Here is a 27,373-nt window from a genome sequence, read left to right as displayed (position 1 = left end):
GCTTTAAAAGTTAATGGGCGTGGGGTTCCTAGATTATAGTTTCTTAATATTAGCTTCCATCGAAGGTTTTGACATCAGTTACAGAAATAATCAGTGGCAAAACCAATAGGCCCTGCGTTTTTTCAAATTAACTCATTGATCAGAAGATTTATTAAGTGTGATTTGTTAAGTTGGGTGATACAAGAATAAGCCAAATGGCGGCTGACGGTTTTGGCGATTGATTGAGTAGATGTATGGATGAATGGGTGAGCGATTGGTTGAACTAGAGCTGCCTGGCTCTGGGCGAGGTCATCTTGGACCTTCGAGCACACATCTAGTACAGCTTTTATGTGGCTTCTGCTATCACCCATGCTCTAACCCTGCACACAAACAATTAAAGACGAGGCAGTGACATTTGATGTGAAACCATGAGGGAGAAAGAGATACGCATATTGTGGCTGAATTGTAAACTGTAAAGCCAGAAAGCCTGACCAAATTGTATGACCTTAAGCATAGATTTGTGTCACTAAGTCTCCTTTTACTTCATCATTACATACAATGAGCACCTTCTAACATGTGAATTCAAAATGTGCTGTAAAACAATCTCTTGTGTTTGATTTAATAGTCTATAATATTGCTCCATGTATAAAAGAAGATAGGCCACACACGGAGTAAGCTTAGTATTTTATTTATTTATTTATTTTAAAGGTTTTGTATAGCGCTGGCTAGACCCGGAGGTATCAGAGCGCTTTACATGAGCATCAGATCATAGTTACAGGTTACATCGTTACAAAGGTTACACAGTTATTAGAGCATGGCAACATAGTTACTTGTAAGGTCAGGATAAACAATAAGCACAAATACGTAAGGAGAAAAGCAGGCAAGGGGAAAGATTCGGGGGGAGGAGCTGGGGAAGTAGACAGGTAATGAAGGCGGGAAAGAGGAGGGGAGGGTGAAGGACACCGCAAGGAAAGAGGAGGGGAAGGGTGACTGGGACACAAACCGGTAGACGAGTCAAAGCAACGTCCAAAGTCCAGTAAGCTGTGATCCCAGGGGAAGTGGTATCACTTCCCTATCTCTGTTGCGGGAGGCTCCCTTTACGCAGTGGACTCTCTCAGAGGATCTGACACTCCAAGGCCTATATACAGGATCCTTCCCCAAAAAGGGGAGAGGGAGTGCTTTGGCAAGGGGTGCCATAACATACCTCAGCTGTGAGTGGCTCCCTTGGCGCAGTGGACTCTCTCAGCGGTACGCTGAGACTCCAGAGTATAAATATTGGATCTTTCCCCAACAAGGGGAGAAGGAGTGCTTAGTCAAAGGGCACAAAGGACAGGGGGCTAGGCAGACTAGCAGGCAAGGTGAGAGATTCAGGGGAGAGTGTATAGGAGCTGGGAGCTAGGGAGGAAGACAAAGAGAGAAAGAGTACTAAATGGAAATAAAATTAACTAATGAGTTATTATATAGCGCTGGCTAGACCAGATGGAATCAGAGCGCTTTACATGAGGGACAATAGTGTTGCAATTTACATCAGTTAAAAGTTACATAAGTATTAAAACAAGCATTTGCAATGCAATAGGTCTCGCATTAGGAAAGTTTGAGCTATTGGTATTGTAAATGGCAAAGTTTTTATTTATGTTTCTTTTTTTTTTAAATAGCTAAATTAATAGCTTCGTCATTTACAATGCCAATAGTTATAACTTTCGCAAATGTGATACCTATAGCATTTGTAATGCAATATGTTTTGTATTTACAAACCGCGAGAGGACAAAAAAATCCGGACCACCGCCTCCTCCCAGGCCTTCAAAAGTGACCTCAAAGTTCTCCTCCTCCAGAGACACCTCCAAAAGTAATTCACGTCCTCTTGCTATTTGTGAGGAAGACTTCCCACTACTGATAATTTCTACTTTCCATGACCATGGAAGTGCCTTCCCAGTGTATGTCTGTGATTGGAGGGTCTGCCTTTTTGCAGTATTTTCCATGTACTGGTGTTCGGTGCCCTTTTCTAACATGCACACACCACTCTGCCCTTGCAACACAAGGCTGCTACCTCTCACATGTCTTTGCCTTTGATACTTGCACAAGTGCCACCTTGCCCATGTAACGCTTGTTCCTGAGCCTGAGTGTCTAGCACTTATTGCAGGACTATAACTCTAATTATACTCTGTTTTCTCTTATAACTGCACACTTGTCACTTTCATTTCCTCTTGTGCACTTTTGACTACCTCATGTATTTTGGTTGCTCACAATTTTTACTCAAGTATTTTGTTTGCTCACGATTGTCACTATTACCTTTACTACCTCATGTATTTTTGGTTGCTTATAGTTTTTACTACCTCATGTATTTTGTTTGCTCACAATTGTCACTATTACCTTATGTAAGTAACGTATGTTTTTGCAACCTGTTCTTTTGTAATGTTTCTCATTATGTTTCATTTCTGTTCCTAATGTGAAGCGCTCTGACGCCTCCGGGTAAAGTCCGCGCTATATAAAAATGCATAAATACATAAATCAATAAATACCGCCTTCGGGTAAAGTCCGCGCTATATAAAAATGCATAAATACATAAATAAATAAATACCGCCTTCGGGTAAAGTCTGCGCTATATAAAAATGCATAATTAAATAAATAAATAAATACCGCAAAAGATCCTCGTTACTCTGCCGGCCTGCGACCAGGAAGTCAGGCAGGCCGGCGCGACAACCGGAAACAGGAAGTAGGAGGGCGGGAGCCTACCCCGCCTCCCACGGAAGAGCCGCGATTGGAGCCGTGTTTGGAGCACCGGAGCAGGTAGGAGCCTACCCTGCGCCCCGGTGCCGAAGGAGGGAAGAAGAGTCCTGCTGCCGGGCCCTGCAGCTGAGAACCGCCGCACGAAGGAAGCCGGTGAGTGGGTTGCTGGGGGGGGCAGCGCATGTGTGTGCGCGCGCGCGTGCGGGGGGCGGGCTGTGTGCGTGCGTGTGTGTGTGTGTGTGTGTGTGTGTGTGTGTGTATGTGTCTTGGAGTGCGTGTGTGTGACTGTGGGGGAGGGGGTGTGTGTGTGAGTGAGTGTCTGTCTGCGGGACGCGACGTGCGCGTTCGCGCACACGAATCCAAGCTCGTGCACCCTCTTGTCCTCATTCCCCCCAGACTGATCGCTATTGGTCTCCAGCTGGACAAATGCATCCTTGCAGGATGCATTGCCAGCGAGACCCAAAAAGCATTTAAAGAACATAGGGGACAAGGTGAGTGGAGCAAGGAAGGGTAAGGGGATAGGGTAAAGGGGCAGGAGGAAGATAGGACACAGAGACGAGGGGAAAATTTGCCCAAGGTCCGGCTGGGTAGGTGACGGTAGGGAGGGGGAGTCCACAACCCATCACCTCTTTAGCTATATGGTAACTCCACCGGGCATCAGCCAAATCACTAGGTCTCCACAGTCTGGGGTAAGTTCCGCAGGTTCCAAGTCCTGATGTGTAGGCAGGTTAGGGGATAGGTTCAAGGTCTGGTCAATGTCCAATTCTTGTCCCAGGAAAGTAAAACAACATGTAGGTGTCCACTATGGAAAGCCATCTTGGGGGTCAGGCAGGGGACTGTATGGTACACTGGTACTCTGGTGGCCATCCTAAGGTCAGGCATCCGGCAGTTAGTCAATATCCAGGACAGTGGCCGCCAGAAAATAACAAATCCAGCGTGCACACACCATCACACTGCCAGACGTGCACAAGCACACACCAATGTGAGCACCCACTCTCATATCCACACTGATGCACACAGACACACACATAGCCAGAAACATCCAAGAACACAAGCACACATAAAATCCCAAGCACTAATACAAAACCCCCCAAATACATGTACACGCAAACACCATCACATGCACAGACATGCTCAAGCACACACAAATGCGCTCACTCTCATACACGCAGACACGCACAAACACACAAGCACACATACAATCACATGCTCCAGTACAAAAATACCCAAGAACGTACACACAAATACATACACACACACACCATCGCACACACAGATATACACAAGCACACAACAAATGTGATCACACACTCTCAGATGCGAACAGAGGGCGCACATACAGAAACATCCACACGCACACATACAATCCCATGGTCTAATACAAAAACACTCAAATACATGCTCACACCATCAGACGCACAGACATAAGCACACATGCAGAAACATCTGCGCGCACAAGCACACATAGAATCATATGCTCTAATACTAAAACACCCAAATACATGTCCACACCATCACACGCAGAGACATTCACAAGCACACACAAATGTGAACATAGTCTTTCATACACGCACAGGCGCACACACATATACGTGCATCCGCATACACACCATTATACACGCACAGACGCACACACAAAAGCTCTCCCATGACACATTTCTTCAGGACTGCCGCAGCATTGATGGCACACAAAGGCAGAGTCAGTGTTACCGATGTCTTGAGGGCACCGCCATCTTAGGACCAAACAGTCGGCCCACGTTTTAGCGCAGTCTGGTGTGTTCCTCATAAGAGAGCAATGGGTTCACAGTGATGGTCGCGCTGTTTCTGCCAGGTCCGTGCAGATGCCACCAGGTCTCAGGAGCTCGCTGGGTGGTCAGCGGCGACCGCTGCCAAGGAAAGCACCGGGTTCCACTGTACTGGGGCGCAACAGGGGTTTCCTCCGCCCGAGACAAAACGCCATCTCCAGAGTGTGTACCAGACTCTGAAATAGCCCCGGATGGCCCATGATGATAACTGCGTGTTACCCCCACCTGTGTTATGTCCCGTTGCGGTTCCTCCACCTTCTCCTCTCAGGCCGCTGATGGGGAATCGGGAAAGAAAATGGCTGCCACCAGGTCTGTGCCTTCTGTGCTTGTAGCCGCCCCAATAGGGTCCGTCTGTCCTCAGTGGCTGAGACGCGACAGCCGCCCCCGGGGACTCAGTATACGAGCGGCGCCTATCAGCCAAGGGCCCGGCTCTCTTTGAGGGGAAAAAAATACAATAAAATGTTGCCTTCCATGTCCTTGTCCTATGGGCCACACATACGAAAAGAAAGGCGCGCCCGTCATTGTTGAACCCGAAGCGTGCCGTGCTGGTGAAAAATAAAGCGTGGCTTAAAAAAAAATAAGAGAAAGCACGGAATGCCGCAATGCATTAAAATTGTGCATGTTAATGGCGCGGCCGTTCTTGTTGAATTGCTGCTCTAAAAAAGACAAGCGATTGCAGGAGAGCATGTCATGCGTGCAATAGGAGAAAGTAATTTAAGAAAATAGTGCTCACAGACTGTAAATAAAATATACAGAGTAACAAAACATGTTGCAGGGGCTATCCTCCTGGGAGGCTACAACTCAAAACAAGCATTTACAATGCAATGGTCTCTGCATCATTAAAGGTAGAGCTATTGGCATTGCTCATGACATTTCTTTAAATCATAAATAAATGGCATTGTCATTTACATTGCCAATAGCTTAATCGTTAAATAAATGGCATTGTCATTTACAATGGGCAACTGCAAGACTTTGTTTGTAATGTAAGCCATGCTTTCGCAGTACTGTTGAATTTCATTATCCTCGCCTATTGCTATTTTTCAGCCGTATATAGCGTGAGTTTTGTGGAGGTGCACCCTGCACGTTCACACACGGCTCACCCTACGCACACACTGCTCACCCTGCGTAATGCAAAAAGACCTAGCTCTGCCCTTCGGCCTGTGTTGTAATCGTACAGTAGGTTGTGAGTAGCTGCGCTTGATTGTTTGAGGCATCCCCTCCTTGCTGCTCCCTTCACAGAGGGCCGGCTGCCTCAATGAAGATCCCACGTGTTCAGCTGTTCTTTGTTTTAGCTCCTGTGTGTCAGTGCACCGTGTAAGCGCACAAGCATACCCTGCTCTCTCTGGAACAGGCACTCGGCACTCACCACTCTGCACTCACCACTCTGCACTCACCACTCTGCACTCACAACTCTGCACTCACAACTCTGCAGAGTTGTCTCACCACTCTGCACTCACCACTCTGCACTCACCACTCTGCACTCACCACTCTGCACTCACCACTCTGCACTCACAACTCTGCACTCACAACTCTGCACTCACAACTCTGCACTCACAACTCTGCACTCACAACTCTGCACTCACAACTCTGCACTCACAACTCTGCACTCACTACTCTGCACTCACTACTCTGCACTCACTACACTCACTACTCTGCAGTCTGCACTCACTACTCTGCACTCACTACTCTGCACTCACTACTCTGCAGTCTGCACTCACTACTCTGCACTCACTACTCTGCACTCACTACTCTGCACTCACTACTCTGCACTCACTACTCTGCACTCACTACTCTGCACTCACTACTCTGCACTCACACTCTGCACTCACACTCTGCACTCACACTCTGCACTCACACTCTGCACTCACACTCTGCACTCACAACTCTGCACTCACAACTCTGCACTCACAACTCTGCACTCACAACTCTGCACTCACAACTCTGCACTCACAACTCTGCACTCACAACTCTGCACTCACAACTCTGCACTCACAACTCTGCACTCACAACTCTGCACTCACAACTCTGCACTCACAACTCTGCACTCACTACTCTGCAGTCTGCACTCACTACTCTGCAGTCTGCACTCACTACTCTGCAGTCTGCACTCACTACTCTGCAGTCTGCACTCACTACTCTGCACTCACTACTCTGCACTCACTACTCTGCACTCACTACTCTGCACTCACTACTCTGCACTCACTACTCTGCACTCACTACTCTGCACTCACTACTCTGCACTCACACTCTGCACTCACACTCTGCACTCACACTCTGCACTCACACTCTGCACTCACACTCTGCACTCACACTCTGCACTCACCACACACTACTCTGCACTCACTACTCTGCACTCACTACTCTGCACTCACTACTCTGCACTCACTACTCTGCACTCACTACTCTGCACTCACTACTCTGCACTCACTACTCTGCACTCACTACTCTGCACTCACAACTCTGCACTCACAACTCTGCACTCACAACTCTGCACTCACAACTCTGCACTCACAACTCTGCACTCACAACTCTGCACTCACAACTCTGCACTCACAACTCTGCACTCACAACTCTGCACTCACAACTCTGCACTCACAACTCTGCACTCTGCACTCTGCACTCTGCACTCTGCACTCACTACTCTGCACTCACTACTCTGCACTCACACTCTGCACTCACACTCTGCACTCACACTCTGCACTCACACTCTGCACTCACACTCTGCACTCACACTCTGCACTCACACTCTGCACTCACACTCTGCACTCACACTCTGCACTCACACTCTGCACTCACACTCTGCACTCACACTCTGCACTCACACTCTGCACTCACACTCTGCACTCACACTCTGCACTCACCACTCTGCACTCACCACCCTGCACTCACTACTCTGCACACACTACTCTGCACACACTACTCTGCACTCACTACTCTGCACTCACTACTCTGCACTCCGCACTCACTACTCTGCACTCTGCACTCACTACTCTGCACTCACTACTCTGCACTCACTACTCTGCACTCACTACTCTGCACTCACTACTCTGCACTCACTACTCTGCACTCACTACTCTGCACTCACTACTCTGCACTCGCACTCTGCACTCGCACTCTGCACTCGCACTCTGCACTCGCACTCTGCACTCGCACTCTGCACTCGCACTCTGCACTCGCACTCTGCACTCACTACTCTGCACTCACCACTCTGCACTCACCACTCTGCACTCACCACTCTGCACTCACTACTCTGCACTCACTACTCTGCACACACTACTCTGCACACACTACTCTGCACTCACTACTCTGCACTCACTACTCTGCACTCCGCACTCACTACTCTGCACTCTGCACTCACTACTCTGCACTCACTACTCTGCACTCACTACTCTGCACTCACTACTCTGCACTCACTACTCTGCACTCACTACTCTGCACTCACTACTCTGCACTCACACTCTGCACTCACTACTCTGCACTCACTACTCTGCACTCACTACTCTGCACTCACACTCTGCACTCACTACTCACTGGCAGTGTCCTGAAGTAGGGCAAGCAGCAGTGGCCTCCTCAGAAATATCTTGGGCCCTGGCACTTATTATGGCACAAATTAAGCGCTGCTAACAAGTGATTTTGCTTTCTAGCAACCACGTCACTGCCTCATTATTTACTGCTCTGTTTTCACTTATGTTCATGGACACATCATTGTTTTGTGCTTCCGCGCCAGTGGCGCTTTCCGTTAATGTACTTGCACGCAAACCGCAACCTGTTGCATAACTTGCAGATTTCAACAAAAAACATATTGTGCCTGACCCGGCAGACTCCCGAGCAGCCTTCGAGGCACGCACCTCTGCCGAGCCGAGGCCCAGGAGGAGAGCCTGGAGTGCACGCGCGCCCAGCATCATCCAGTCCTGACACTAAATGCACACGCTCCAGGAATGCCAAATACAGTTCCGAGGCTTCCGAGAGCAGACAGCAAAGAATAGTGCACGCGCGCCCAGCATCTGGATTCAATTACCGCGGCCCCTGACAGCTGGTAATTGATGAATTATAGCCTTCTGCTGCGCGTCTCCGCACGGAATATGCAGGAATTGGAGAAACTTTACAGACTATGGCCTATTGCGTGCTGCCTTGTAAAAACACAGCCATGCGTTGGCCAATTGCCATGAAGCTGCCATAAATAACGAACAGAATTCATGCGCTTCTCTGGAATTCGTAGGTTAGATTGTCGAACTCCTCTCTAAAGGACTCTGAAGCCACACCCACTTCGTGGGATGTAGGCCGAGCCCTAAAAAGGAGGTACTAAGTAGCGACTTCTAAGCCTATTCACAAATCAAAAGCCACCATTTACGAAGGACAGTAACAGGAGCCAATTGAAAAGATGGGTGAAGCTTCAAGTCTAGACCAGAATGCAGCATGTCTTGAAGACAGCGGAAGGGCTGCTTAGGCTTGACGTAAAAATGCTGTCACTTGATATCACTGGCATGGCAGTTAACAACTAGCAACCCTGTTAGCTGATCCAAAATGTAAGTGGCACTGCAAACAAAAGTTCTGTAGTAGGGGATCTCTGTGTATAGTCATAATCTAGTGAATAGTCCCGCCCATGTGCGAGGACCCCGGCAATCAAAAATAATCTCCTAAGTTGTCAGAAAATTGCAGAACTGCAAAGACACTTAAGAGAGAATTTAAAGACAAATAATGCAGCCTATATCCACAGGCTACACTGTCCAGTACTTCAACTAGAAATTCCACCAAAAAATCCACAAATAGCAAAGCCTATCCAGATTTCCCTTGCTTTAACAGCAAAAAATCCTCTGGAATGATAGAGAGGAAGGAATGGACAGACAAGCCCCATAAGCTGCCATTATGTGGCTTAAATAGGATACTGTGCCTTTAAGAGAACTTTCCATAACTTCTCCCAGTATCCCAAAATGCACCGCAGGTCCCTCTTACTTTCAGTTCTTTTTTCCGGCTCCTGCTAACAGGACCCTGGTGCATTGAGCTCTCCCTTTTTCAAGGTTTAATTGGATTTTTGTGCACTTTTTGCTTTAAAAGTGTTTTCAATTGTGTACTTGGTGTTTCCCTTCATTGCTGTGTATTTGTTCAGGCTTTTTAGGGCTCTAAAATGCCTGCTCTCTTCTACAAGTGCCCAGCATGTGGAAGGAAGAAGGCCAAGTCTGATCCACACGACGTCTGCATACTCTGCCTCCCTGAAGATCATGTCCCTGAAGATTGTGGCATCTGCCAGACCTTTACTACAAGGACCCTGAGGGACAGGCTGAAGATTAGGCTTCAAGGCCTGGAAGAGAGGCGACTGCAGGCTGCAGGTGGGTCTGGGCAGGCTGGGAAGGCTCCCTCTGCCCCTGCTGAGGCCTCTGGTGGGCTCCCCAGAGGCAGGAAGCCCAGCAAGAGATCCCGGTTTCCGTCGACATCGATCGCATCGACGACGACGTCGAGAGGGATGACGACGGTGTGTTCCCCTTCTCCTCGGGGCTCCGGGTCGAGACAGCGTGGACGGTCGACGTCGAGAGGCCTCGGTAGGCCGCCGTCGACGTCACCGCCGACGGCGTCTTCGTCGTCGAGCCATCGACGTCGAAGAAGGACCGACAGGCACCGGCGCCCGCCGTCGAAGCGACACCGCCGGTCGCCGTCGAGGGGATCCTCGACGTCGAAGATCGCGAGAAAACGGTCGCCGCGGAGGAAAAGTCGACGCTTGTCGTCGAGGACTGACCGTTCGTCGTCGAGGTGGCGACGGTCGACATCGAGGAAGAAGCACTCGGCGTCGAGGAGATGGCGTTCGACGCCGGAGTCGAGGGGTCGACGTTCGACGCCGGAAAAACGACGCTCGACGTCGAGCAGAAAGAGATCGGCGTCCCCGAGGAGTTACACCTCCCATAAACGGCGCAGGAGGGATTCTGGCGCGAAAAGTCAAGCCGGATCTGGCAAAGGACGCCGGAGGCGTCGCTCACGTTCTGGGGGGTCTGGTTCGCAGACTCCTCCCCCGAAGAAGTCACCGGGCTCGGTGTACTCGGTGGTCTACACACCACCTCGGCCTAACATTCCTCCTCCTCTACCTAAGGAGGCTCCTCCCTCCAATCCGCCGCTGCCTCCACTACCTCCACTTCCTCCTGCGGGACAGCCTCCTCCACCGGTCCCACCTCATGGGTCCTCTCCTCATCCGGTGGTACCTCCTGTCCTTCCACCGAGATCAGTGTCACTGCCTCCGCTTCCGACGCCACCTAAGGGAACTCCAAAACCTAAAACCCAGGATAGGCCACGGAAGGCGCCCCCCACGGAAACCGGTGGAGCGGCCACGTGCCGGGAGATCGTGCTCTCGTTCCAGGAGGAGGTAACGATCGCGCAATAGGTCTTCCACATGGTCGAGACGACGCCACAGGAGGCACAGATCTCATTCCCGAACAAGGTCTTCAGGGACCAGGGACTATTCTCCGACCTTGTCGGATTCGCCAGAAACAAGGGTGTCACCGATTGATGATCTGGTGTCGTTCCAGGACGTGCTTTTACGAGGTGCAGCGAAGTTGGGCATTGCTCTGACGGTGCACACACCCAAGACATCGGTGATCTTTGAGACGCTGCACTCAGAAGCATTTGTCTCGGCCGTTACTGCCACTGGTACCGGGCCTGGAAGAACCGGCCATGGACCTTTTTCTCACCCCGGCGGTGACTAAGGCGGCACCCTCGAGACTGCAGAAAAAATACCGGGCCCCGGAATCGGATCCGGCCTTCCTGAGGGTGGAGCCCCCTCCAGATTCGCTGATTGTGACGGCAGCTCGTAAGCAGCATGCCACCACTCCATCCTCCACGGTTCCACCAGATAAGGAATCTAGGTGGCTGGATTCGTCTGGGAGAAAGGTTTGTGGGACTTCGGCGACTTCCATGAAGGCCGCTAGTGCCACGGCCTTGTTGGGACGGTATGACCGAGCCCTCTGGGAATTCCTACAACAATTTGTGGAACATCTGCCGCGTGACAAGCGAGAAGACTTCCAGGAGGTGTTGAATGAGGGGATGTTGGTGGCAAATCAGGTCATCAGTGCTGCCGCCGACTCTTCCCTGCTGGCGGCGCATGGTTTCTGCCATGGGATTAACCAGCGAAGACACGCCAGGCTCCGCCTCACGTCCCTGAAACCGGACGCACAACAAAGGGTTGCCAATCTGCTATTCTCTGGCAAAACCCTATTCGGAAAACACGCGGATGATGAAATGGCCGGCATGAAGGCGGAGGCCGAAACCCTCACGGCGGTGGGTTTGGAAAAACCCAAGGAGACCAAGAAGTCGTACCGCCCGTTCCAACGGCGGTTCGGTGGCCAAGGCAGAGGGCGTGGCCAGTCTTCGAAACAACAGCAGCAGCAACAACAGCAGCAGTTCAGAAGACCGTTCCAGAAGCGCCAGAGAGGTAGAGGCGGCCACCAGTCGGCAACAGCGACTAAAGGCCAGGCCGGGTCTAGGCCCTGAGCGCTTACTTCCCCTGCAACTGTTACCCACTCCGGTGGGGGGAAGCATTCAATCTTTTCTGGCAGAGTGGAGAAAAATTACTCAGGACAAGTGGGTGCTGAATATTGTTTGCAATGGATACAGTCTTCGGTTCACCAGCCCGCCTCCATCAATCCCACCGGTCAGCTCGCGGTTTCAGCTGCACGAGCTCCAGGCGGAGGCAGATATCCTGCTAAGGAAAAGGGCGATAGAAGACGTACCTCGGTCTCAAAGAGGAAGAGGTCTGTACTCCCGGTTCTTTCTGGTTCGAAAAAGGGACAAGAACGAGTTCAGTCCCATTCTGGATTTGAGACAGGCAAACAAGTGGATTCGCAGAGAAAAGTTTTGCATGCTGTCGTTGCATCAGATTTATCCTTAGCTGCAACGGGGAGACTGGCTGTGTGCCATAGACCTCCAGGATGCATACTTCCATGTGCCCATTGCATGCAAACACAGGAAGTTCCTGCGATTCCAAGTCGGCGCCAATCATTATCAATACACAGTACTGCCATTCGGACTGAAGTCTGCGCCGAGAACGTTCTCCAAGTGCATGGCGGTGGTAGCGGCGCACCTGAGAAAGAACAAGGTGTTTGTGTAAAACCTAAGGTCGGGGACAATCGATATTTGCCCGGCGGTATTGCCTCTGTAACCCACGAATTATTAATCAATGAAGAGGCAGGCGCTGGAGACTGGAAGGCAGGAAACAAGGTTTATTCTCTCCGGAGGAGAACACAACAAAACAGACAGCAGGTATCGTCATGAGGTGCTCTAACTACGTTTCTGAGGCCTGGCCTCTTATACACTGTTTTATTACTTTATGACAGATCACATATTCATGGCAATGCTTTGATGTACGGAAAGATATTCCCGGAATCTCCCCTTTGGGCCCGTTCCCACATACATTTACAGTAGAAGTCCCCACCCCGGTCACAACAGGGGATGGTTATCGCGCAGCTGGACATTCCGCCGATTCACGGAATGCGGGGGTTAGATCGGATCTCATAGGGTGGGGGCGTTGATCAGTTCGGGGAGGGGCAGGGAGCAGTATCGGCAGAGCTAGGTGTCGGCCTGGGAACGAGGACGGCAAACGGGCACAGGAAAAAAGGGGGTTTTGCATCAAAGGATCTGGGACCATGAAAGGAACGAAGGGAGGTGTCGCGCTGGGAACAGGATGGGGCTCTGAGTCGGAGCTGCGCTGAAGTGGGGTTTATGACCTAAAGCATGTGCGAGCGGGGGGTTGGTCAGCGTGCAGGCTTTGCGAGGGTGATGGGCTATGCTGGGGGCCAGTGGCGTGCAGAGGGAGGTTCTGGTCGAGGCACGTAAAATGGCGGGCGCGCACGACGAAAGTGTGGCATCCGGGGAAAAGGCAAGATGGCGCAGGTAATGTTTACCAAAATCGTACTAATTTTCCACATTTGTCTACCCGTACCTGGACGATTGGTTGATCAAGGCCTCCTCCTTCTCGGAAGCGCAAGCTCACTTCCAGAAGACGTGCGTTCTATTGAACAGGCTGGGGTTGCACATCAACATGTCCAAGTCGGTCCCGACTCCGGTCCAGTGCATACAGGACTTGGGAGCCTCCATCAATACGCTGTCAGCAAGCGTGTCTCCTTCGGAGGACCGACGATTATCACTGCTTCGGAAGGCTCAGGCTCTTATGACCAGTCCTTCTACGACAGTGAGGACGGTGTCTTCTCTACTGGGATCGATAGCCTCGTGTATCTTCCTGACGCCTCATGCACGACTGCACATGAGACCGTTGCAAGAGTGCTTGGAGGACCAGTGGGATCAGAGGAAAGGATCTTGGGACGACAGGATACGACTGTCTCTGCAGGCTCTTCAGTCTCTGAAGTGGTGGTGTTCGGCGGAGAATCTCCTGAGAGGGGTTCCGTTCCACAAGGACATTCCCACTCAGACTATTGTGACGGACGCGTCTCTCCGCGGTTGGGGGGCGCACTCCGGAAACTTACAGATTCAGGGGACGTGGTCACAGACGGAGTCCACGTACCACATCAATTTCCTGGAACTCAGAGCTGTTCACTTGGCACTGAAGGCCTTTCTTCCGTCCTTCCAGACCAACTCCCTACTTGTACAGACGGACAATACGACCACGATGTATTACCTCAACAAGCAGGGGGGCTCGAGATCGCGCACCCTGTCGCAGGAAGCACAGGCGATCTGGCACTGGCTTCTGGCCAGAGGACTGACGATAACGGCTACCCATCTACCAGGTGTGCAGAATGTTCAGGCAGACGCACTGAGCAGACTGATTCAGGAAAACCACGAATGGGTCATAAACGACGAAGTACTAGGAGAAGTCTTCGCAAGGTGGGGGACTCCAGACGTAGATCTGTTCGCCACCGCCGAAAACAGCAAATGCCGAGACTTCGCCTCCAGGTACTACCAGCCGGGGACGCTGGGGAATGCGTTATGGATCAACTGGTCGAACAGCTTTCTGTACGCTTTTCTACCCATTCCCCTGATTCCGACGGTTCTCATCAAGCTGTCCCAGTCCAGGGCGCGGATGATACTGATTGCCCCGGAATGGCCCAGACAGTGGTGGTTCACGGACCTGCTTCACCGGTCTCTCCTTCCTCACATGCGGCTGCCGTGCAGGCCGGACCTTCTCACGAAGTTCGGGGGGCAGATGTTGCACCCCAACCTCTCGTCTTTGAGTTTGGCAGCATGGCTCCTGAGATAGTGCAATATGGTCATTTGAATCTCCCTGCAGATTGTATGGACATACTGAAGGAGTCTAAGAGACCTTCCACTAGGACTTCTTATGCGTACAAGTGGAAGAGATTTTGTATCTGGTGCAAGTCCAAGAACTATGATCCGACGACATGTAAGGAAGATGTCATCCTTCCTTATCTTCTACAGTTGGCGCAGTCTGGCCTTAATGTTCATTCCATTAAGGTTCATCTCGCTGCATTGACTGCCTACAGGAAATGCCCTTCACAGACTTCCTTTTTCCAGATCCCTGTGATCAAAGACTTTCTGGAAGGCTTGAAGAAAGTGTTCCCTCCTGTCAGGCTTCCTTCGCCTTCATGGGAATTGAATGTGGTGCTGTCCAGATTGATGAAGGAGCCTTTTGAACCTATTCATAGGCTTCGTTGCAGCACCTGTCCTGGAAGGCGGCGTTCCTCATGGCCATTACATCGGCTCGCAGGGTGAGTGAAATTCAGGCGTTGTGTTGCCAAGAACCTTATACTGTATTTCATGCTGCTAAGGTTGTTATGCGTTCTCACCCTAAATTTCTTCCCAAGGTTATTTCTGATTTTCATGTCAACCAGACCATAACTTTGCCTACGTTTTTTCAGAACTCTTCATTTCCAGCGGAAAGGTCGTTGCATTCCCTGGATGTTAGGAGGGTGTTGAAATTTTATCTGGATAAAACCAAAGATATTCGTAGGTCAGACCAATTGTTTATTAATTATGGATCGGTCAAGACGGGTCTTGCGACCTCCAAGCAGTCTATCACTAGGTGGATTTTGTCCTGCATACAATTGTGTTATCAAAAAGCTAATAAGACCTTTGGGGGTAAACCTAAGGCTCATTCCACCAGGGGCAAAGCTGCCACGACAGCTCTGCTCCGTAATGTTCCAATTGCAGAAATCTGCAAGGCGGCCACTTAGAAGTCGGTCCATACCTTTGCTAAGCATTACTGCCTGGACACGGATGCCAGGGCAGACTCTCAGGTTGGGCAGGCTTCGCTGCGAAATCTGTTCGCACAATAGTGGTGTTATTTCTCTTTTCTCCACCGCCGCTTTGGTGTGGGGATGGGCTTGCCATTCTATTCACTAGATTATGACTATACACAGAGAGCCCCTACTACAGAAGGAGTAGTTTCTGTCCCGTAACTCCAGTTCTGTAGTAGGGGTATCTCTGTTATAGTCATAAGCGCCTCCCCGGTGGAGAGAAATGTTCATGAAAGGAATGCTACAGGTCTGGCGTGTTACGCCTTCAAAAAGAACTGAAAATAAGAGGGACCTGCGGTGCATTCTGGGATACTGGGAGAAGTTCTGGAAAGTTCTCTTAAAGGCACAGTATCCTATTTAAGCAACATAATGGCAGCCTATGGGGCTTGTCTGTCCATTCCTTCCTCTCTATCATTCCAGAGGGTTTTTGCTGTTAAACCAAGGGAAATCTGGACAGGCTTTGCTATTTGTGGATTTTTTGGTGGAATTTCTAGTTGAAGTACTGGACAGTGTAGCCTGTGGATATAGGCTGCATTATTTGTCTTTAAATTCTCTCTTAAGTGTCTTTGCAGTTCTGCAATTTTCTGACAACTTAAGAGATTATTTTTGAGTGCCGGGGTCCTCGCACATGGGCGGGACTGTTCACTAGATTGACTATAACAGAGATACCCCTACTACAGAACTGGGGTTACAGGACAGAAACTACTCCTAGTAGCTGAAAGGGGCTGACCCTCCCACTATCCCTCAGTGTATGAATGCCTAAATAAAATTTGATTGACGTTCCCATAGAATAATAGATGAAGTAGGAAGACCGAAAGCACCTTTATGTACGTATTATTTTTATGTATTTTGTTTTGTTCATTACAAGGGACTGCCAGACAGATGAAGCTTGCTCCTAAGTCAGGCCCAAAAATGCTGAGCTGAGCGGCCCAAAACCTGACATTCAGTTTCTTCTTTGTAATTTTTCAGATTAATGTAGTAGTTTTCTGGAATTAAAAGAACATATTTACATATCTAAGCAGGAAAATGCTTGTACTTTGCACTGTTTTAGTGGATGGGGAATCTGAATGGGTGGCCAGAGCCGACCTCTAAGATGGTGAAATATGCCATTCGATTCACAGGAAAAAGGCTTTATTGTTATTATTGCTTTTTAGTTTTTTCAGACAAAATGTATATCTTTCTTTCAGAACGAAATTATGGAGAGATGGCATAAACGTAGCTGTGCCGGTGAACTTTTAACTGGCATTTGTGCAATTATAGAGTTCATGCTGGTCATGACTCTATACATACACTCCTCCTCCTCGCTTGTGACTTGTGTCCATGTTTATCATGTGTATAAATACCGTAAAAGCAAGCTATGTCGACTAAGGTTGGAGTGAGGTGGTCTATTAAAAAGGTTTGCATCACTGCTTTTTGCACTCCCTTCAATTTCCACAAGGGGAAAGAATGGGACCTTGCATTTGCAGCACTCAGACTCCAACATTTCAAGCCGAGACTTCAGTTTCAACATAGCAGTTGGACCACTTTGCCAAAATAACCAAACTTCTTCACCTCATCCACCACAGTGGAAGTACATCTCTCAAAGCCCTTTAACCTGGATTCAGTGTTTGTCACCGTAGTTTCCATCCCGTAACCTTTTGCTCCATTTTCTCAGAGCGTGTCTCCACAGGAGTCACTACCATCTCTGTTCGCCGTAGTCACCCTCCTCTTCCATTACATTTCATTCCCCTGGGCTTTGGCTAGAAACACAGTCCTGGTAACCTGATATCCTAATTTCTCTAGATACTTCACTATTCTTATGCTTAATTATATTATAGGCAAGACCTGTTGTTAATGCCATGCCGCTCTGGACTCTACCAGACTTCCTCAGCTTATTGCCCTTGGTCCTCGCTTGTGCACAGCAGCATATTGTTTTTTGTTCAGTGCAACTCTGCTCCATATTCTAAGGAACTCTCCACACAACTATGGGCGTTTAGTAGTACACCAAGATCTCGTGGATTATGCTACACACCCAAAGCCTTCTTCAGCTTAGTGGCCACCATTTTGTACAACCCTCCCTCGTCTGGGAGAGGGAGCTGTGGGTTGGAGTGAGAACAACTCTTCATAACCTGAAAATTGGCTTCCGCAGTATCACCATCTGCGCCTGCTGGGCAGCTGGGACACCCAGGGTTACTCCACCTTTCTGGAACGTTAGTACTATATTCCCCCCTCGTTTTCCACCGGAACAGACAGTAGTTCCAGTTGGTGCAAGAGTGGAGTTGGCTGGGAAGCTCAGGAAAGAGCATGCATGCTCCTCCCGGACCAGTACCCCCTGGCCCCACTAACTATATGAGCATCCTTGGCGTTTTTAAAGTGCTCAGTGGTTTACATTTTTCCGTAAACACTTCTCTGTTAAGTGATAATTAATTCGTTTTTGACTTTGTTTTTCGGGGATCCGTAACTGACATTTTTATTCTTCACCACATACCTTTATTATCCCTTTAAGTTTTAATTTGTGAAGATCATATACATACAAGTGCACTTGCCTTGCGCTAGGAGCATTTTGTATTATATTTGCCTTTTTATTATCTGTTCAGCCCCACAATATTGCTTGTTGACAAACACTGTTGCGGAATTGCGTTGTATGGATTGCATAGCCCAATAAATTGAGTTCCAGTATTAGAGATTTAAGTTTGGGATTTGTGATCAGCGCAGCAGGCCTCTATTTATGCTGCCTCTTTAGGAGGGTTATGTCTTTAGACAGACATTTCATTCTTCGGAGGCTTTCAACTTTAGCAATTAAGATTCTTTCATGATTTGATTGGTTTGGATACACAGCTTTACTATATACTGTGCCGTAGAACCTTTCACAATTTCACTTAATGCTTTCTGGTTTTTCGCACAGCATGTTCATCACCATCTTCTGTACTTTCTAATATTTGTAGATTTGCATGTGAAACAGGAAATCTTAAAACATGCTGCCTCTTGTTGCTCTCACAAATTTCAATATAATCATTTCTTTCTTTTTTTTCTTTTTTTTTGCAGCTTGTTCGAATATGACACCGTGACAAAGGAAGTGAAGGTGTTGATGGTTGGCTTAAGGTTCCCGAACGGCCTCCAGCTGTCTCCTTCAGAAGAGTTTTTAGTTGTGGCAGAAACGACAATGGCAAGAATAAGAAGGTGCGTGAATTTGTGTTTCTTACGTTAATCCAATTTTCATACTAGTCCTTTGAACGTAGAATGCTATTGTAAGAGAAACTGAACTGACGTGGAACCTTCTTTAGTTGTGTACTATTAGTGCTTTAAACTCGTAATCATTTCTTGAGGTGCTACATGCTGCTTGCAGAGTGCTATTTAATAAAGAGTCCTATGCGCTTGACCCGAACTGTGTAAACAAAAAATTAAGTGTGTAAATGCTTAAATACGTTCCATTTAATCGTTTTTGCACACTACTCCACTCTAGACAGAGACCTGCCATATGCAAAACTTTCTTGTTGCTGGGCCAATAGGAACAGTCCATTCATTTCAAACTACCTGGCCATATACCTTCCAAGCTGGAAGACAGGTGATGAAGTGGCATACATGTGGAACTGGAGATTTTGTCCAACATTAGTGTATTTAGTTTTCAGAGTATATTTAGAACCCCCTGTAGTTTTAGACAAAAACAGTGAATTTAAAATACTGCATATGTGAATCAATGGTACAGCTGAACGAATGGTCACCCCTCCTCCCTGACTGCCTCACAGCACTGAAAAATTAACGAACAGAAAACAAATGTGGATCCATTAACATCACCGTTGAACTCATCATTCAAATCTAGCTGACTAATCTTGGTAGAAAATGTGGTGATGAGTGCTCATTCTTTCATCATACCTAGATTGACCTGTGACTGTGCCATCAAGAACAACCCCAGAAATGCTTCCACGCCACATTTGAACCCTTTTAATAGGCCTGTCTTATCTCCGCCACCACCAGCAGAGAATCTCAGGAAAAGAGTCCTGCAAATATGCTTTGATGTAATTTGTTATATGCACCCTGGAAGCGCTACCTTGGACGTGGGGGAATGGTTGTAGAGAGAGCTGTTCTTTGATACCCAGAAATCTGAGGGTCTCCGGGTCATCAGCGCTGAAGAAGGAAATGAGTGGTGAGCAACTTGGTGAGAGGTTGGTTACCATCTGTGGTAAGGAAGGGGGTGAGAGCAGATGGATAGTGACTGAGATGGGACCAAAGGTGTTGCCAGTTAGTGACTTGGGTGGGGACAGGACTGTGGCAGTTAGGTGGGCAGTGATGGAAGGGGTATTTGTTGGCACACATGGATATTGGCTGAGATGGCGGCAGGTGCATTGTGATTGAGGTGAGGCAGGGGTGTGGCTTTTAGTTTTGTAGGGAAGTCTGGGACATATGAATGGAATAGGTCTTATTTGAGTTGGGTCAGGGGTGTGGGAGCTGGTGGGTAACTACAGGTGAGGCAAGCGGGCATTGACTAATGAAAGGTCAGGCAGGAGTTTAGTGCATGAGGTGTGGGCAGAGTTGTGGCAGTCAGATGGGTAGTGATGTGTGTGTGGGACAGATGGGTAGTGAATGAGGTTGCGAAGGGTGCGAGCAGGTGGGCTAGTTGAGCAGATTGCTTTAGGAGTGTAGGGCAGTTGTAAGTGAATTCAATGTCGGCAGAATTGGAGGGTGGGTAGGTAGTGCCAAGGGTGTGGGAAGGGGTATAGCAGCCAGACAGTTAGTGATGGTTGGCACAGAGGTGGGTTTGGGGGCCAGTGGATAGTGACAGGTGTGGAGAAAAGTCGAATGCGGTCAAGGTGGGCAGGGGCATAGGAGGCAGCTGGGTAGTGAATGGAGTGGGGCAGAGGTGTAGGGGATACATTACAGTGATGTGGGGTATGTGGATAGCAGCTGAGGTGGAGCCAAATATATAGGGGTTTATTTGGAAGTGAAGAAGATGGGGGTGGGTGCCGTTCGCTCTTTCCAATCCCTGTCAGTTTACCATTCCGATCCATGTCCCGCACCTGATCCCTGTTACTGTGCACACCCATCACTGTCATTCTCCTAGTCCAGAGAAAGTGAATGACAGTTTAATCAAGTTGGCATATCGGAATCAACACGCAGTTTAGTTATTATCATGCTGTCACCGATGAGCAATACTGTATCCGTATGTATCGTGCTCAAATAAACGTACCAACAGTCTAATGGAGTACATGTACATTTGTGAGATAAAACAGGAAAATAATTATAATGGGGAGAGAGGATAGGAAAAAAAGGCCCTGGGGAATATTGCAGTACATACATTGTTGACACAGAAAAAAATATGGGATGTATGTAGTATTGAGGTACTAAAAAGAGGCTTTCACTTAAAACATGTGATCACCTTTAATTTTGGATGATCAAGGGGGATCAATTTGTTGCATATAATAATCCAGTGCATTCCAAAGTTTTCTGTACGAACGAAGCTGAAAGTAATTTGTCAGTCATAACTTTATTCGATTCCAAAAAAAAGAATCATAAAAGTATACAGTTTGGCATACAAATTCACAAATGGTATTTCATATCCAAAGGTTCAAACACACAACAGTAAACACAGTATATCAAAAAGCACAATACCTATAGATATTATATTCATACAAAATTCTTAAAAATCAATCCAATAGCACGTAAGCACAACATTTCATTAAAGACAATTTATAAAGATCTCAGTTAATCCATGTTCAGGATCGAATATCCCTCAAGAAGCAAATGAGCAAATGTAAAGTGCACTGTGCATTGACAAAACTTCATCATCACATTAAGTAGGTGGGTTAGCCTCTCACACCAACCCACCTATATTTACAGGACAACTGCCAGAACTTTGTACATTATAGTTAAATGTATTCATATAGGTGATCAATTCTGTAAAATTTCAATAACTTTCAATGACAAACTCAATATATCCTAACAGAAAAACATAATATCAATAGCGATTCCTGATTGAAATTGCCAATCTAATAAAACTGAGCATAGAGCTACATATAGCAGCAGTTTGTAGTGATCTTAGGTGCTCAAAGCCTTCCTTAAAGTTACAAGGTCTAATTTCCCTTAAGAGGGGTTTAATAAAACGATCTCTCGGGGCTTTGTAAAGTGAGCAAAAAAGGAAAAAGTGCAATGTGCATTTTTGAGCTTCATTATTGCATGGGCAAGGGGGTAGTCTCTCACACCAAATCCCTTGTTTCGGAAATGCCACTAGAAAGTGCAGTGCATTTAACCGAAATCTAGTCAAATAAAAACGCCATTGCGTATGTGTAGTAAAAGATAGATAAAATTGTTGCTGTGGTATAGCTGCTTGAGATGGATATTTTTCATGTTTGGACAAGCCTAATATAGTACGATATGCATTCTTAATCACCATCTTTGTATCTGATTTAATAGAATGTGGGTTATCAAAGAAGTCACCAAGACCAATTTAAAAAAAGGTTTCCTTTACATAACACAGCCATGGGGTCTGCATGGCATTGTCCAAATTTACACAATCTTTTAAAATTTCCTTTGAAAACTGCAGATCTTCAGAGGACCATATTTTCCCCCATAGGAGCAATGGGGACCCATGAATATTGTCACTCACGAAGTCCAGACCTACCTCGGAGTGACACAAAGTATTAGGAGAACTATTTGGAACTGATAAAAGACATTTTAAAAACTTGTTCTCCATAATTTGTATCTGTGCACTTTTGTGGTATCCCCGTACCCCTGCTCCATAAGTTGCGACAGGCAAGCATTTAGATTTGAACAATGTCTTTAACTCTGCAATTCGTTGTTGACCTAGTTTACTTGCGAAACGGAAAAGGGCCTCAATCGATCTGGTTGTCTTTTGTACCCGTATTGTTATTAGAGGGTCCCAATTCAAGGTTTTATTAAAAACATTTCCCAAATAATTGAAATTTGGAACTTTTTCAATAACCAGATTATCCACAACAAATTTACGGGTTTTGGTCCTACTTGGACCACAGACCATTGTGAATGATTTTGTGAAGTTAACCTTTAGATCTAAACCCAGCATACATTCATTAAAAGCATTCAAGCATATTTGCAGTTAAAGTCATTAACACAGTATCATCTGCATAAGACAATAAAGGTATGTGTTTGCCATTTATTTTAGTAAAGTCCAAACCTTTTTCCAACAACATTTTTTCTAAACCATTTGTGTAAACTAAAAACAAAAAAGGGGCCAAAATACAGCCCTGGCGGACGCCTTCAGTTGATGGAATAGACCCTGTCTTTTCGCCCCCAGGGCCATATCGAATGGCCAATGAGGTAGCAGCATGTAATCTACATAGCAAAGTGACCAACGGTTCTTCAAAACCCATAGACTCCATTATTAGCCACAGTTTCTTCTTACACACAGTATGGAAGGCACTGGATAAGTCCATAAAGGCCAGGTGCATGGAGACACCCCTAGCCTTTATGTACTTACCCATGATCAGGGCCAAATTGAGACACTGCTCCGTTGTCCCTCTACCCTTTCTGACACCATATTGTGAATCCACAATAAGTCCAGAGGAGTCTGCCCATGTCTCTAGGCGGGCCAATATTACTCTCCCCAATAGCTTACAAGAAGCGTCTATTAGGGAGATTGGCCTGTAACAACAGGGGTCACTTTTATTACCTTTTTTGAAAATTGGCACAACTACTGCCTCTTTCCAAGATGATGGATTGCGCCCCACAATAATAGCCTTAAAAACATTAAGCAACAGGGGTACCCAGACTACAAGATTACTTTTAAACAAATCCAAGGGAACAGCGTCAGGACCTGGTGCCTTGAGTGGGATACCTCTTCTCAGGGCCTCCTCCACTTCACCCAAGGAAAGCGAGAGACTAAGCTGTTGTGCGGTCTCAATATTAAGATGGATTTCGTCCTCTCTTTCATTTATCAGGGTGATACCCTTTGGATTAAAAATCTTGGAGTAATGGGACTCCCAGTCCTCCCCGGGTATATGCATAATCATGGTCCTATTTTCGTTACTAAGGAAGGGTCGATTTATAACCTCCCAAAACAACCTACTATCCCTTAAGTCAGCAGCTTTCTCTAGGTCATCTTAGGCTAATTTTTTCAATTCCAGTTTCCTTTTTTCTATGGTATCTTTATAGTTTCTTCTTGCTCTCTTGACCATTGTCTTATCCCGTGGGACTCTATGTAGAGCCTTTTTCAATAGTGTTTGTGCTGCAGAACATTCTGCATCAAACCATTTGTTGTCTCGAGTGCCACCCTTCCCTGCAGGTTTAAATAAGTGCGTGGTCACACTCTCGCAGAGAACTTCAAAATTCTATCGATTCCGGCTCATGGGTATTTGTTAAACAAGTGGCTACTTGTAATTGGTTAGCCTTGAAGATAGTTTCCTCCAATTTTTTAGGATTAACCTAATCCCATTTTAGCCTAAGACCATGCTTCTGGCTATATTTCATAGGTTGTTCAGAAAACTGTTCCCTGTCAGCCACAGTACTCAACATTAGGACAAGTGGATTATGATCACTAGCAGGATTTACTTCTACTCTAAAGTCATCAATAAGATGGACATACCTACTAGAAACTAGCACAAAATCAATTACACTAATTTTTCCCCCATTCCCTTGAAAAGTTGGATTTGGTACCGTTAAAGTGCTAGTCGGCACATCTAATATGCAAAGATCATTAACCACGATGATATTGTTCAATGCATTACCCTGTATAGTGTGCTTAAAGTGTGCAAGTGATTGTTCTTTAATATCAAGTAGACCACAAGCCTTGGTACCACTTTGATAACATGTACTACAATTAAAATCCCCCAACTACATAATACACAAAGGGGAAAAACTTTCGGACACCTTAGCTATTTCAACCTGTAAGCCATCAATAATAAGTGCAGTCTGCGAGTCAAAAATGTTATAATACCAGTTGATTAAAAGCAAAGGGACAGGAAGTAAATTAGAAATCAAAATCTATTGGTACCATGGAGAGGCCATTACTTTATCTACTTTTAGTGACTTATATTTAACCGAAATTGAAGTCATTAGGCCACCTTTTGCCCTCCCATCCGTTGAAGGTTCAGCGTGGACAATAGATGAAGAATATCCGTCCAGACATGGGTCAGCTCTGCTCCAAGTCCCTTGAAGACAAATGAGGTCAAAGGATTTAATATATTTCATTCATACCTCATCCCGTAATCTTCGTGAGATGCCCGCCACATTCCAAGAGATTAAGCGAAGAGTACATCCATCAGATTGATTTTTTACTATCTCTGGATGTTTACTTGAACTAAGCCCTTCACCCGTTTGGTCAGCATGTATGGTGTCCTGGTTATCTTCATGGTCTATGACCAAACCCCACGTTTTATCTTTATTATAATTGTGCTCACTAATATTCCCATTACATAATGGAAAAGCAGTCATGTCTTTGGCATAATTTCGCATAAGGGTCCCTGTTTGTAGTCAATCGACCTCTGCTAGGGTACTCAAAGGGTCAAAACGGTTTACATGATACCATGTGGGCATTGTCGTTGCTGGTTAATTATATTTTGACACCCTATTCCTATTGGTTTGGGTTGCCATGAAGGAGGGCGGTAAAAGAACCCCCAACGGTAAAATCATGATTCTTGATTTATCCATGATTTGATCGAGCAACCTCTCGTTTATAGCTCTCACCAGCCCTGGGGACCTAAAGGTTAAAACTATGCAGTCCCCCTCAAGTGATTTCTTACTTGGTCCAACTCATTTGACCCTTCGGGCCATCTTGAGTTCTGAAAACAGGACACTACTATTGATTCCTGTCTTAGCATTTACGAGGTACATTGATTTATTCCTCAAGGACGGCCAGTCTTCCCCTTCCTCTGGGGTTAATGGGCGCACATTTGCTAAAACAACAATGTAAGGTGTAGTTTGGAGTGGCAAATTTAGAATTGAGTCTAGACTATTAACAGGTAAATGGCGTGGGGAACATTCCACAGCAGTAATCTGATGTGGTCTACCTTCATTTTGACGGGGTTGTTACCCCTACCGGTTTGTCCTTATTTATGGGATGTATTACTTTATTCCCGTCCTGGGGCAAGCTAGCTACATCCCCAGGGGGACTTAAGTGACCCTTAGGGATCCCAAGCTGACTCATTTTTTTGCCCCGGGCAGTTTGATGTAGCTACTTCACCACTTCTATTTTTACCCATTTGCTTGTTTAAGCCAGGTCTCAGTTCAGCAAAAGTCACCCCAACAGACAATAGCCAGAACGCTATACAAATTTAGTGCCAAAATCTTACTTCATCTTGTCAGTCAGGAGATTAGAGCCGTGGCCCAGCACGGCCTCTTTTGGCCCCTGACGGCCACAGACGGCCCGCCCTTTGCCTGGGCTTAGACCAGCGCGTCCCGTGAAGCGGGAAAGAGTTGCCAGCTATATCTGGTGACAAGGGGGAAGGGCTGCTGTTCCGCTGCTTCGCCTGCAGCTTCCTGGGGCGTAGAGTCCCGTGCGCGGTGTCCCCCGCTCTCCCTCCAACAGCAACAGAGCAGGTACGATGCGTCTCCCGCGAAGCGGGAGGCGCGAGGAGTATTTGAATTCCCCGGTGTCAGGGGATAGGGGCTGCTGTTACGCTGCTTCGCCCGCAGCCTCCTGGGGCGTAGAGTCCCGTGCGTGGCGTCTCCCGCTCTCCCTCCAACAGCAACAGAGCAGGTACGATGCGTCTCCCGTGAAGCAGGAGGCGCAAGGAGTATTTGAATTCCCCGGTGTCAGGGGGGAGGGGCTGCTGTTCCGCTGCTTCGCCCGCAGCCTCCTGGGGAGTAGAGTCCCGTGCGCGGCGTCCCCCGCTCTCCCTCCAACAGCAACAGAGCAGGTACGATGCGTCTCCCGCAAAGCGGGAGGCACAAGGAGTATTTGAATTCCCCGGTGTCGGGGGGGGGAAGGGGCTGCTGTTCCGCTGCTTCGCCCGCAGCCTCCTGGGGCATAGAGTCCCGTGCGCGCCGTCCCCCGCTCTCCCTCCAATAGCAGCAGAGCAGGTACGATGCGTCTCCCGTGAAGCGGGAGGCGTGAGGAGTATTTGAATTCCCTGGTGTCAGGGGGGAGGGGCTGCTGTTCCGCTGCTTCGCCCGCAGCCTCCTGGGGCGTAGAGTTCCGTGCGCGGCGTCCCCCGCTCTCCCTCCAACAGCAACAGAGCACGTACGATGCGTCTAATTATTGTCAGCATTTCTACCTAAATATAGCCAATCCCACCATGTGTGGTAAGAGATATTGGGGGAAATGTTCCATTCATAAAGAAACAACTCAATTCCTAAGGCTCCCATTAGGTCAATTAATTGGAAGTCTGTAGAGTTCAAAGTTGGTTTTGTGATATAAAGCATATATGCCTAAAATAGCTGTAATGGCATCAGCGGTGAGTGCGGTTTTAAATAGCTGTTGTTGAAGTGCATTAATCTGATACCAGAGTAGGCGCTTACAATTATATAACATGTGTACAATGTTCCAGGTTTAAAATTTATAATTCCAACAGAAGTCTGAGTCTGCCAAGCCTAGCTGTGAAGTTTAACCGGCTTCCAGTACATACTGTGTATAATTTATAAGCTTGTTTGTGCTATAGCATTCGTGATGGTCCCATTAAAGGGGGAACGCTAAATGTTGGGCCAGGCTAAGTGTGGGATGTCCTGTCCAGAGAGGGATGTATTAACATAATTCTATGCATTAATATGTTTCTGGGTAAGCTGTGG

The 27,373-nt window shown here is 47.4% G+C and overlaps 1 protein-coding gene across 1 annotated transcript in view; it reads left to right on the top strand.

Annotated features, from left to right (window-relative positions):
* The window catches only part of APMAP (adipocyte plasma membrane associated protein), a 379,103-nt gene that overhangs the window by 222,652 nt on the left and 129,078 nt on the right, over positions 1–27,373 (top strand). Inside the window, exon 7 of the mRNA XM_078649066.1 lies at positions 18,725–18,859. Coding sequence (XP_078505192.1) covers positions 18,725–18,859 — 135 coding nt within the window. The remainder of the gene's footprint in view (positions 1–18,724; positions 18,860–27,373) is intronic.

Source organism: Lissotriton helveticus, chromosome 6, assembly GCF_964261635.1.
Source record: "Lissotriton helveticus chromosome 6, aLisHel1.1, whole genome shotgun sequence".
Classification (NCBI taxonomy): Eukaryota; Metazoa; Chordata; class Amphibia; order Caudata; family Salamandridae; genus Lissotriton; species Lissotriton helveticus.
This window is presented reverse-complemented; position numbering and strand designations above follow the sequence as displayed.